Here is a 13,925-nt window from a genome sequence, read left to right on the forward strand (position 1 = left end):
TTGCAACAATTTATATATATATATATATAGTATAGTGCCTTTGCAATAATGTACCAATGTGTGTATTTTCATAACTCGTTTTAAATTGTTGAAAAATAAATAACTACATTGTGAATGCAAGTCAATGTTTACATGCTAAATCAGAGTTGCCAGATTCCGCTTAAAATAGCAAATTGTGCTTATTTTCAAAGCTTGAGAATTTAGCTTTAAAGCAGTTAAAAAACTACGAATTTCGCAATTTGCTATGTACTTTAGTGTACTATTTTAAAATAAGGTTGGTTTTTAAGCTGCAAGTCATATGAATCTCAAAAAAAGTATATTATTAACAATCTTATCTCCATAGTTCACTAGTTTCTGTAAATCAGATCTGGTAACTGTAGGCCAAGTACTGGAAGACTCAAGACACAATGTGTTGAAGCTATTCTCTTTGAAGAAGTCATCTCGACAGGATCTTCCAGCTCCAGCTATAAAACTTCACCAAACATGGATCTACCTAGTACATCAAATGGTAAGGAATTACTAAACTGTACAAAGTTTTATGCTAGAACATTTGTTACAGTCCCCTGTTCTATGTGTACTCCATCACATAGTGACGGAGTATGTGGGAATAATTTTGTTAACACTGTCCATTTGACATGGTGGTGGTGTATGGTGCTGGTGGAGTATGATGCTGATGGTGTATGATGCTGATGGTGTATGATGCTGATGGTGTATGATGCTGATGGTGTATGATGCTGGTGTATGGTGCTGGTGGTGTATGATGCTGGTGGTGTATGATTCTGGTGGAGTATGATGCTGATGGTGTATGATGCTGATGGTGTATGATGCTGATGGTGTATGATGCTGGTGGTGTATGGTGCTGGTGGTGTATGATGCTGGTGGTGTATGGTGCTGGTGGTGTATGATGCTGGTGGTGTATGGTGCTGGTGGTGTATGGTGCTGGTGGTGTATGGTGTATGATGCTGGTGGTGTATTATGCTGATGGTGTATGATGCTGGTGATGTATGATGCTGATGGTGTATGATGCTGGTGGTGTATGATGCTGGTGGTGTATGATGCTGGTGGTGTATGGTGCTGTTGGTGTATGATGCTGGTGGTGTATGGTGCTGGTGGTGTTTGATGGTGGTGGTGAATCTGACACTGTCATATATATATATATATATATATATATATATATATATATATATATATATATATATATATATATATATATATATATATATATATATATATGAGGGGTACCACCTCTGGTGCAAGTGTAGGGACCCATAGCCTCGGAGAAGAAAATAAAGAGTACTCAGAGAAGACCTTGTGGATCCTCACTGAACACTTTCATATTTTCTTCTCCTACCACCCTTATTCTTTTGGTATGTGTGTATATTTATCTAACTTTATTTGAAAACGTCATTACACAAAAAAAGTTACAATATTGATTATATATATATATATATATATATATATATATATATATATATATATATATATATATATATATATATATATATATATATATATATATATATATATATATGTAGAGGGAACCACATTCAAAGTGCCCGCCAAGGAGACATTTTACAGTATAGGCAGGGCTGTGCCCTGATTGGTGGACGACGACGGCGCACGGCCTACCCGCGCGGCAGCCCGCGCAGGCCGAGTGGGCCATATTTGAACTGCATGTGACCCAACGCGGACGACGCCTGCCCGGCACCACTGGCACTTAGGATATGTGCCCATAGGACCCCTAAGAGGCATTGATTCCCTCTGTCCTACCCTTCCTGAGGAGCCTAGACTTGCTCCACCTACCCTACCAGCCCTTCCTCTCCCTACGACGACAGTTCCAGGTGAATTACTGTACTATTGTTGTAACACGTGGGTCACCTCTACATTGGCGCAGTGAGTAAACGTTCCCACGCGGTGATCAAGAGGACCTCGCCAAGATATCTGCATCATCGTTCTGCCGACTTCAGTCAAGACGTCTTAGATAGTGTTCAACGGTTCCAGTCTCGAATTACTGGCTTTGGTTGCACCATAGATGTTCTTCGGTTCGTTGTTCAATAGCGGTGCCCAAGATATTTCAACCCCTGTCTTTTTTGTGCATATGTTTTATTCCACATCTCGTGCAATCCCCCAAGATTCTCCATAAGTTCCAGTTATCAGTGTTTTATACGGATTATTTCTCCGGATTTGTTGCATTTTATTGTCTTGTCCCCCAAGCACCGATTCCCGCGGTCCCCAAGTTCTTTGAAGAAGGGGAGACGAGTACCACCATTCACACGGAATACGGGCCACCGTTCATGAGCATACCCGACCTGTATTGTTTACGAATTCGCTCGCGGAGGATTTCAGGCTGTCGTTCCCGAGCGCATCCGTCTCCAGCGTGTTTACTACAGCGACGCTGGTCCCAGCTCTGCAGGGTGCTTGCTACAGGTCTGTTATTTTCTCATTTCTACTGTTAGCTAGACGTAACCTGTTCTAGGCTTTCTACAGAAGTAACGGCTCAAGGGAAAGAGATACATTAAGTGAGCCAGTGAGTTTGTGTTCATACCAGATTTAAGGTGGATGGTGATCCGCCCTGCACACAGTTCCACACGTTCACCTGAAAAAAGTGTTTTTGAGAACCCTCAGCCCAGTGCTTATGAAAATCAGGCACATTGCTTGTCAAAGTTCCTCAAAGTGCCTGCCATATCAGATTTTCCAGCTTTGCAAGTGCAGTAAGTGCCCAGTTTTTGTCTAAGCCTCAAGTGATTTAGGTACCAATTAAGTGTGCAGTGTTTTATGTTGCTTGAAACCCACCTGGCCCCCATCATTTACATTATTGACTGTGCAGTGCTTATTTTTCCTTGTGGAACATTTATCTCTATCTCTGAACATTGGAACCTTAAGTGTGGCTATTGGTGTCTGTGTTTTTTTTGTTTTGTTTTTCTGTTTGGGGTGGTATACATGTGAGGTGCCTGGCCCCAGATCTAAGGCTTATTACCAGGTGTGGCACGATATCGGAGCTTTAACTTTCGACACCAGCACAATGGCTCTAATCAAGATAAACTCTGCTTCGGCTGCTGAGCTGCAGCTGCTACCGGGTGTAGGAGATAGATTGGCCGCTCGCATTATCAAGTTTCGGCGTCACCATGTGATCACGGAGGACAACATTTATGATATCAACCGCCTTCGGGCCAAACCCGAGTTGATGGCTGCTATATCGTTTGAGGTGGACCCGTCCCAACAGGGCCCCGGGCCCTTAGGTCAGGGGGCAGGAAGTCGTTCATCGTCCTCGTCCAGCGAAACGGGAACCCGCCACTCCTCTAGGGGTGCCACCAGCAGCAGCCAACGTGGACGTCGACCTCAGTCACCAGCTTACGCCAGGGCTAGTGGCCAGCAAGGTACTCGGCAGGGGAGCCCCTCCCACCATCGATCGGCTCGATCAAGGAGACGGACAGCTCGACACTCGTCACACAGCTCTCTGACTTCCGATTCGGATGCCTCTCTATCCCGCAGCAGGCGGACAGGGTATCGCCAACAGAAAGAGACCTTCCGAACACCACCTCGGGCGTTGGACTATGACGGGAAGTCAGATTGGGCCACCTTCTACCGCCGCTTCACGTCTTATGCCTCGGAAAAGGACTGGAGCGGGCCTACGTTATTGACACAGTTAGGATGGTGCCTCAAGGGTAAGGCAAGTGATTTTTACAATCGCTTACTGGACAGAGAACCGTCGATCGATTATAATCGCATGATGCATAAGATGATCAAGCGATTTGGCGATAGGGAAGTTCTGGATGTAGCCATGATGAAGTTTAACCAGGCCCAGCAGGAACCACAAGAAGATATTGCTGATTGGGCAGATAGGGCCCACCACTTGGCTCATCGGGCCTACAAACATGTGCCACGATGGGAAGTGGAACAAATCGCAGTAATGAGATTCGGCCAGGGATTACAGGACAAGACTCTGGCAGAATACATTGCCAATGCAAGAAATTCGTCAATGGAAGAGGCCATCGACCGGGCCCAAACCTTCCAGCACAATGCCGTAGCAATCCACGGCTCCGCAAGTTCAAGCAGGCACGACTCCCACCGCCGCGGGTCCCAAGGGCCAGCAGTAAGAGTGAATGCAGTGGGCAGGTACTCCCGGCATGAGCAACCACCCAGGAGTAAGGACGCTTCTCGGCGCTCGACACCAGGTGCCTCGCCGGCTACCAGTCCCGCAGGCCGTGGAACCGGTACTCACCACCCGTCGAGTGCAGGCTCGGGTCCTTCATCTTCCATGGACACGGAGGCGAAATTGGACGTCTTGGTAGCAGGTGTCTCAGAACTCAGCGGGAAATTGGATCAGGTGTGTGAGAGTTTGAGGCGTCTCACAATGGCCATCATATCGCCGCATATTCGTCGTTCCCCATCTCCCAGGCGATCGCTGCAGTGTTTCAGATGTAGGAAAGAGGGTCACGTGGCTCGGGAATGTCTGGAACCGGGAAGTGATGGGGAGGGAAGCCGCCGGCTCAGGGACCCCCTGGGCAACAAGCTGCGCGTTTCATTTGAGGACGAGAAAGAGTCTTTAAACACGGATGGGTCGGTCCAGTCGGCCTAACTCCGACCCAATGTACAACAGGCCTAGAAAGGGAGAGCACGATAGGGGCGGGCCAAGGGACGTCGGGCACGGAAGAGCAGGACGGGGGAAGAGATCACATAACCATCAGACAGCTCAGATCCGGCTCTATGTTTTGGATCCCAGTCCAGATCGGGGACGTGGAGGTCAAGGCGATTGTGGATACAGCGGCCGAGGTCACCATTATCTCCCAGGAGATCCATCAACGGTTGAACCCACCACCCCAGGTGATACAACACATAACCTTAAGCACGGCGGGGAAACAAATGCACCTTACGGGAACACTGGTGGGCCCCATCTCCTTGCTGGTTGCGGGACGGGAATACACTGTGGGAGTGTATGTGGCGCCTATTGCAGACGACATGTTGCTAGGGCTCGATTTCATGAAAAGATACGGTGTTAGTATAGCCCTAGACAAGTCTCAAATGATATTACAGGGACAGGTGATTCCTATGAAGCTAGAGACGAAAGAGGAGCCTGACCCTAACCTAGCTCCGTGCATCGCTAAGGTAGCAGTGTCCCAATACACTGTTATCCCACCACATTCAGTGGCCAGGGTCAAATGTGAAATGGACAAAAGTATGCCCCAGTGTATAGTGGAGCCCCTGGAGGATGGGCAGGTGCCAGTGGTTCGCACACTCCATCAGGAGGGAGAATTCCTGAAGGTATGTGTACTCAACGCAACAGGGCAGAATATCACATTAAAGAGGCGGATGCATGTGGCCAATGCAGAGGCAGTATGGGAAATTTTACCGGGGCCGGGCCCAGTGGTAGCAGCAAGGGCAGTGGGGAGGGTACGAAGTGAAACTCAAGTCAAATTACCTCCCCATATGATGACCATGGTACAGGACGTCGAGGAAACGCTGTCAGCAGAGCAGGCAAGCCAACTGACCCACCTGTTATGGAACTTCCAGGACATCTTTGCCGCAAGTGAATTTGACCTGGGATCATTCAAGGAGGTATCTCACCGTATCGACACGGGTAATGCAAGACCTGTGAAGCAAAAAATACGACGAACACCCGCATGCTTCGCACAGGAGGAGAAAGGACACCTTCAGCGCATGCTCGATGCGGGCATCATCCAACCGTCAGTGTCTGAGTGGGCATCGGCACCAGTTCTGGTAAGGAAAAGGGATGCGTCAGTTCGGTGGTGTGTAGACTATCGAGGGTTGAACTCTCGCACCATAAAGGACGTGTACCCACTCCCTCTAGTCGATGAGTGCCTGGACACCTTGGCGGGAAACGAATGGTTTAGGAAGCTAGATGCCAACTCGGCATATTATCAGATCAACATAGCAGAAGAAGATCGGAAGAAGACGGCATTCATAACGAAATACGGACTGTTTGAATTTAAGAAAATGGCCTTTGGTCTTTGTAATGCCCCGGCTACCTACGCCAGGGTTATGAACTTGGTGTTGCGGGAGCTAAATTGGGAAACTGTGCTAGCATTCTTGGATGACATCCTGGTGCTGGGCGATTCATTCCAAAGCCACCTCTCCAACCTAGCACAGGTATTTGCGAGATTCAGAACCTATGGTTTACGCCTGAAACCACAAAAATGCGCCCTCTTTAAGAAACGGGTTGAGTTCTTAGGCAGGATGGTCAGCAGGGCAGGACTAGAACTGGGAAAAGAGGCGATAGACACAGTGGTGAAATGGCAGAAGCCGGGATCATCCAAAGACGTGGAAAGATTTCTGGGACTGGCCAACTACCATCGGACCTTCATAAAGGGATTTGCAGAGTTAGCCGCACCCCTATACGCACTGACCGGCGGAAACAGATTCGAATGGGGAGACAAGCATCAGGAGGCTTTTGCGGCTATCAAAATGGCCTTAACTACAGCTCCGGTGCTGGGATTACCTAATGGACATGACCCCTTCATCCTGGACACCGACGCCTCCGACTGGGCGATAGGAGCGGAGCTGCTACAGGTTCAAGAGAAGAAAGAAAAGGTAATTGCTTATGCCAGCTTCACATTGACCCCAGAACAGAGAAGGTATTGCACCACGAGGAAAGAGCTATTGGCAGTAGTCAGGTTTACCAGGCTGTTCCGGCACTATCTCTTGGGGCGGCCTTTTACCATACGCACTGACCATGGCAGCCTGGTCTGGCTGGTTAGGTTTAAGAACCCCCAGGGCCAACTAGCACGTTGGCTGGAGGAGCTGAGCCAATTTGATCTAAAAATCCAGCATAGAGCAGGTAAAAAACACAACAATGCAGACTCTTTATCCAGGGAGGGAGGCACTCAACAGGCATGTACCCACTTTCGCCAGGACGTGCCAGTGCAGGACCTGCCGTGTGGAGGATGCTCATACTGTCGCAGGGCACATCAGAACTGGGCAACCTTCCAGGAGACGGTAGATGACGTCGTCCCACTGGCTACGGGGTCGTTCAGATGTGCATGTAACGTTCAGATCCGGGGGACGATTAGACGCGTGAGCACTATAGCTCCTATTCAAGACTGGTGGTCGGAGGATTCCAACTTGGCTGTCTTCCCATGGGACCCTGGTGAAGATGGCCGAAGAAAGCCTGCCGAGACGCTGTATAAGGAAGAAGACGCAGTGGCCCCAGAAGTAGTAGACATTAGGATCATCACCAGAACAACGGCGGACAGGCTAGGGTTGCATTTACTCGAGTTACAGGAGCGGACGGAGAGAGACCCGGACATGAGAATGGTAAGAGAATGGGTGGGAGGCCGTCAGCCAACAGAAGGGGACCTGTTCGGGGCCAGCCCTGCAACAAAATACTACTGGTTAAACAAAGAAGCACTCCTCATGGAAAATGGGCTTTGGTGGTGGCACAAAGTAGATCAGGGGGGAGCCGCCCAGAAGCTTTTGTATGTACCCAGCAGCCTGAGGCAGGAGGTACTGAATCTGTGCCATGATATACCTGATATGGGCCACCAGGGCCGGAATCGCACAATGGAGCGGGTCAAAGCAAGGTACTTCTGGTACGGGCTATCAACGGATGTCGCAAATTACGTGGCATCATGCCACCACTGTAGTATGAACAAAAAAGCATCCAAGACCAGCAGGCATGAGCTGCTTAAGTACCAGGCGGGTGCACCAATGGAAAGGGTACACTTGGACATTCTGGGACCATTGCCTAAGACTCCGAAAGGCAACGAATATCTCCTGGTAATGGTAGATCAGTTCACTAAATGGATTGAGTGTGTGCCACTACCGTCCCAGACGGCAGAGAACACCGCCCGAGCAGCACTCGATGGGTTCTTCACCAGGTTCGGGTATCCGTTTGAAATCTTCACCGATCAGGGCAGGAATTTTGAAAGTGACTTGTTTACGAAGCTCTGCGAATTGATGCACATCCACAAGGCCCGTACTACCGCCTACAGGCCGTCGGCGAATGGGCAGGTGGAAAGGTATAACAGAACCATCATGGATGCATTGCGGTGTTATGCCAGTTCCCAACATGACAGCTGGGACACCTATATCCAACACATAGCAGGGGCCATCAGGTCTAGTGTGAACCGACAGACGGGGTTCACGCCCAACAAGTTAATGCTCGGTTGGGAAACCAACCAGCCAATAGATTTAATGTACCCCCGGGAGGTGCAACTTCAATCAGATGCAGTACCTTACCTAGCAAATTTGCAGAAGGAAATTGAGAAGGCGCATGGACTGGCACGGAAGTCTCTATCCACGAACCAGGAACGAATGAAGAGAGATTATGACCTACGGGCACGGCTACAGGTCTATGAGAAAGGGGACCTGGTTTACCTGCTAGACACCGCACAGGTGAAGGGGCAGTGCCGGAAGCTATCACCGCAGTGGAAGGGCCCAGGCGTCATCATCCACAAGTTCTCATCTTGTTTATTTAGGGTCAAGCTCCAGAATGACAACATCACAGCAAATCATGATAAACTAAAGAAGTGCAAGGACCGTACATGCCCGGGCTGGATTGAGAAGTTTAAACATCATATGTCACAGGTTCAGGACCCAGTGGGAGGGCCATATAAGGACCTTTACTGTGTGTGTCGGCAACCATACGATGGAAAGTTTATGGTGCAATGCGATATGTGCGTGGAGTGGTTCCATGGGGTCTGCGTGGGAGTGACTCTGGCGAGTGTACGGTCAAAACCAGAGTATGCATGTCCTCGGTGTGAGCCATAAGAGCAGGAAAAGAAAAAAAAAAAGAAAAAAAAAAAGAAAAAAGGAAAGGGAATAGTGTAGTGTATGCAATGTTGAAACAGTTCGTGTATAGTGCAAAGACAATACGGGTAATAATTGTAATAGGACCCATTCATGAAAATAGACTTTTTTACAAAAAAGACATGTTGTATATAGTGAAACGTTTTCCCTCCAACATACCCGTTGTTCTATAGGGACGGGAGGAGTGTAGAGGGAACCACATTCAAAGTGCCCGCCAAGGAGACATTTTACAGTATAGGCAGGGCTGTGCCCTGATTGGTGGACGACGACGGCGCACGGCCTACCCGCACGGCAGCCCGCGCAGGCCGAGTGGGCCAGATTTGAACTGCATGTGACCCAACGCGGACGACGCCTGCCCGGCACCACTGGCACTTAGGATATGTGCCCATAGGACCCCTAAGAGGCATTGATTCCCTCTGTCCTACCCTTCCTGAGGAGCCTAGACTTGCTCCACCTACCCTACCAGCCCTTCCTCTCCCTACGACGACAGTTCCAGGTGAATTACTGTACTATTGTTGTAACACGTGGGTCACCTCTACATATATATATATATATATATATATGCAAACAAGCCTGAATGGTCCCCAGGACTATATACAACTGAAAACTCACACCCCAGAAGTGACTCGAACCCATACTCCCACAACTGGTATGTACAGGGACGCCTTAATCCGCTTGACCATCACGACCGGACAATAAGGAAGTGATAGCCGAGGCTATATGAACCACTTCCCCGCCGGCACTCGGATGGTAATCTTGGGCATAGCATTTTATCAAATCACCTCATTCTTTGGGGCACACGTGAGGAACACAAATGCAAACAAGCCTGAATGGTCCCCAGGACTATATACAACTGAAAACTCACACCCCAGAAGTGACTCGAACCCATACTCCCACAACTGGTATGTACAGGGACGCCTTAATCCGCTTGACCATCACGACCGGACAATAAGGAAGTGATAGCCGAGGCTATATGAACCACTTCCCCGCCGGCACTCGGATGGTAATCTTGGGCATAGCATTTTATCAAATCACCTCATTCTTTGGGGCACACGTGAGGAACACAAATGCAAACAAGCCTGAATGGTCCCCAGGACTATATACAACTGAAAACTCACACCCCAGAAGTGACTCGAACCCATACTCCCACAACTGGTATGTACAGGGACGCCTTAATCCGCTTGACCATCACGACCGGACAATAAGGAAGTGATAGCCGAGGCTATATGAACCACTTCCCCGCCGGCACTCGGATGGTAATCTTGGGCATAGCATTTTATCAAATCACCTCATTCTTTGGGGCACACGTGAGGAACACAAATGCAAACAAGCCTGAATGGTCCCCAGGACTATATACAACTGAAAACTCACACCCCAGAAGTGACTCGAACCCATACTCCCACAACTGGTATGTACAGGGACGCCTTAATCCGCTTGACCATCACGACCGGACAATAAGGAAGTGATAGCCGAGGCTATATGAACCACTTCCCCGCCGGCACTCGGATGGTAATCTTGGGCATAGCATTTTATCAAATCACCTCATTCTTTGGGGCACACGTGAGGAACACAAATGCAAACAAGCCTGAATGGTCCCCAGTTGTGGGAGTATGGGTTCGAGTCACTTCTGGGGTGTGAGTTTTCAGTTGTATATAGTCCTGGGGACCATTCAGGCTTGTTTGCATTTGTGTTCCTCACGTGTGCCCCAAAGAATGAGGTGATTTGATAAAATGCTATGCCCAAGATTACCATCCGAGTGCCGGCGGGGAAGTGGTTCATATAGCCTCGGCTATCACTTCCTTATTGTCCGGTCGTGATGGTCAAGCGGATTAAGGCGTCCCTGTACATACCAGTTGTGGGAGTATGGGTTCGAGTCACTTCTGGGGTGTGAGTTTTCAGTTGTATATAGTCCTGGGGACCATTCAGGCTTGTTTGCATTTGTGTTCCTCACGTGTGCCCCAAAGAATGAGGTGATTTGATAAAATGCTATGCCCAAGATTACCATCCGAGTGCCGGCGGGGAAGTGGTTCATATAGCCTCGGCTATCACTTCCTTATTGTCCGGTCGTGATGGTCAAGCGGATTAAGGCGTCCCTGTACATACCAGTTGTGGGAGTATGGGTTCGAGTCACTTCTGGGGTGTGAGTTTTCAGTTGTATATAGTCCTGGGGACCATTCAGGCTTGTTTGCATTTGTGTTCCTCACGTGTGCCCCAAAGAATGAGGTGATTTGATAAAATGCTATGCCCAAGATTACCATCCGAGTGCCGGCGGGGAAGTGGTTCATATAGCCTCGGCTATCACTTCCTTATTGTCCGGTCGTGATGGTCAAGCGGATTAAGGCGTCCCTGTACATACCAGTTGTGGGAGTATGGGTTCGAGTCACTTCTGGGGTGTGAGTTTTCAGTTGTATATAGTCCTGGGGACCATTCAGGCTTGTTTGCATTTGTGTTCCTCACGTGTGCCCCAAAGAATGAGGTGATTTGATAAAATGCTATGCCCAAGATTACCATCCGAGTGCCGGCGGGGAAGTGGTTCATATAGCCTCGGCTATCACTTCCTTATTGTCCGGTCGTGATGGTCAAGCGGATTAAGGCGTCCCTGTACATACCAGTTGTGGGAGTATGGGTTCGAGTCACTTCTGGGGTGTGAGTTTTCAGTTATATATATATATATATATATATATATATATATATATATATATAATTTTTTTTTCTTCCAATAATATAGTATTCGCTTGAAATTAACAGCCTGGTCAATCAGGCTGTTGGATTCAACTCCTCTCAGTTTTGTTATACGAGTTACAGCATGGTTAATCACATCCAAAATTAAAGTTATTTCCAGATGCAGTCCTAAAATTTTTAACATTGCTCTCACTAGTGTTAATGTAGATTATTTCATAATTTAAATAATATATTTAATTACTGTAGTACATTTTAACAACAATTTAACTTATAATTTTTGCAGCATAGGTCATTTGAATATAAGTATTTTATTAGAAACTATTTCCTTCAGGTTTTCAGGGAAAATTCTTGAGGAGATGCACAAACTGCAAACAATGTGTGCATGTCCGAAGCAATGTTTGCAAGTTCTGCCAGTGTGACTTCCGAAACAGTAGAGAATTAATGAAGAAAGAAGAGGAAGCCCGTTTTCTACTTAAAGGCAAGAAGGCTTTAGAACGAAATACAGCAAGCCGGGTTCTACGAAGGATTGAAAATCAGGTATTGAAGTTTGTCTACATCTGTTGTATTCATTTGTATTCTTCTTATGCTGAACTTGCTTGATAAGGTATAGAATCAACATGAATAATGCTGTACAGTACTTACATACTATTTGTTTATTTATTTATATACAAGTTAGCACACTGGGATTATGAGAGTACATAGCATTGATGTTTTTACATTCTTGTAAAGCCACTAGCACACATAGTGTTTTGGGCAGGTCCTTAATCTAACAGATAATTTTAAATAGGCAATTTAAAGCTTAAATGGAAAAAATTGGCTGGTACATTGTAAGAAAGTATCACAAAGATTACTATGTACATTAAAGTAAAATTTGAGGGTTATCAACATATAAATTGTAGCATAATTTGAGGAATATTTCAAGGTATAATATAGTAAGATATGCATTCAATATAACAATCATGATATAAGGTGATAGCAATGATTACAATGGAAAAGTTGTATGGTTTAGGCACATTTATTCTGGCATTGGATTTCATAAGATACAGTGCGAGTTTAATACACTAGTTAGGAAACTATCAAGAAAAAATTTAGGTACTTTTTGGTTTTATTTTTTAAAATGGCAGAAGTTGGACAGTTTTTAAATTTGTTAGCGAGTGAGTTCCATAGACAAGGTCCCTTTATTTGCATAGAGTATTTACACAGAATAACTTTGACTCTGGGGATATCAAAGATATTTATTTCTGGTATTGTGATTCTATTATGGGTTCTATTGCACATGCCCAGCTATGCTTCAAACATTTATTTTGTTGCATTTTCCCAGATAGTGTTATTGTTTAAATATTATTTGCTTTTCAGCTAACATATCTGCGTGGCTGTGGGTATGAATCAATCGTTATCTATTACAAGAAAGGACCAGCACGGGTGACACATGGTATCCTACCAAACAACGTAATACAAGAAGAGGACAAGAAGATCTTCACCACTAACTTCTTTTTGTGTAAGTAGTTCACATAATATATAAATATATCACCACCTATTATTTTCTCTCATATATATATATATATATACATATGTATATATATATATATATATATATATATATATATATATATATATATATATATATATACATATGTATATAAATGTACATAAATGTATACATTAGTATACATAAATGTAATGTTATATTTTTATTTACCTGACAATACCAAGCATGTCCTTTTGCATGTAGGACTCCTAAAAATGGCTTTGCTTGACCAATGTGAAAATGTGATTGTTTCTGAGCCACAGTTAAGGCCCATGGCCAATATTTGCAAATTATGTCTTGACAAATAAACTTTACGTATTTGAAATACATAATTTGCAAATAGTGGGCATAACTGTACAGCTCTCCTTGATACATATTCAAGGTGTGGAGGATAATACCATGTCGACAGGAGGCCATGCTGATTCCTGTTTCATCCAAACTTTGGAATGAAAGAGGCTTATTTTGAGCAGCTTTCCATGTAGACACTCCACACGTGTGCTTACTCTGTTAAACAAAAATATTTATAGTAACTAAATAACCAATTGGTGAGCATGATTATAATTATGTAGGACGGGTAGAAGGTAGAGATTATTTTGCGCGATAGGCATTGTTGTTGCACATAAGAATTTCTATGGGTTATATTTCCTTATTCAATATATATAAACTATAATGAAAAAATACAAAAATGGCCACCATATGTTATAGTCGCCAAACAGTTATTAGGTAAAATTGAAGGTTTCTCAATATATAATAAAACTCACCTTAGTTTTCAAGCTCTGAATAGTGCCAACATGAGCTTGAACATCTTCATCTTTGCTGAAGATACTATCAGAATAATAGGGGTTTCTGATACCTCTGCAATGATAATTCAGAAATAATTATTTATTGTCTGTAACCACTATAATATTAAACAATGGGTAATGGGGTATCAAAAAATGTTTTATTTGAA

General features: G+C 45.6%; 1 protein-coding gene across 1 annotated transcript; it reads left to right on the plus strand.

Moving 5' to 3' along the window:
- The first annotated feature begins 360 nt into the window (after window positions 1-360).
- On the plus strand, window positions 361-12,954 carry LOC123752825 (uncharacterized). Its single transcript, XM_045734862.2, has 3 exons — window positions 361-508; window positions 11,780-11,985; window positions 12,805-12,954. Exons 1-3 carry the CDS (start codon window positions 484-486, stop codon window positions 12,952-12,954), a joined length of 381 nt encoding a protein of 126 aa, XP_045590818.1. The 5' UTR covers window positions 361-483.
- The last annotated feature ends 971 nt before the right edge of the window (window positions 12,955-13,925 follow it).

Source organism: Procambarus clarkii, chromosome 11, assembly GCF_040958095.1.
Source record: "Procambarus clarkii isolate CNS0578487 chromosome 11, FALCON_Pclarkii_2.0, whole genome shotgun sequence".
Lineage (NCBI taxonomy): Eukaryota > Metazoa > Arthropoda > Malacostraca > Decapoda > Cambaridae > Procambarus > Procambarus clarkii.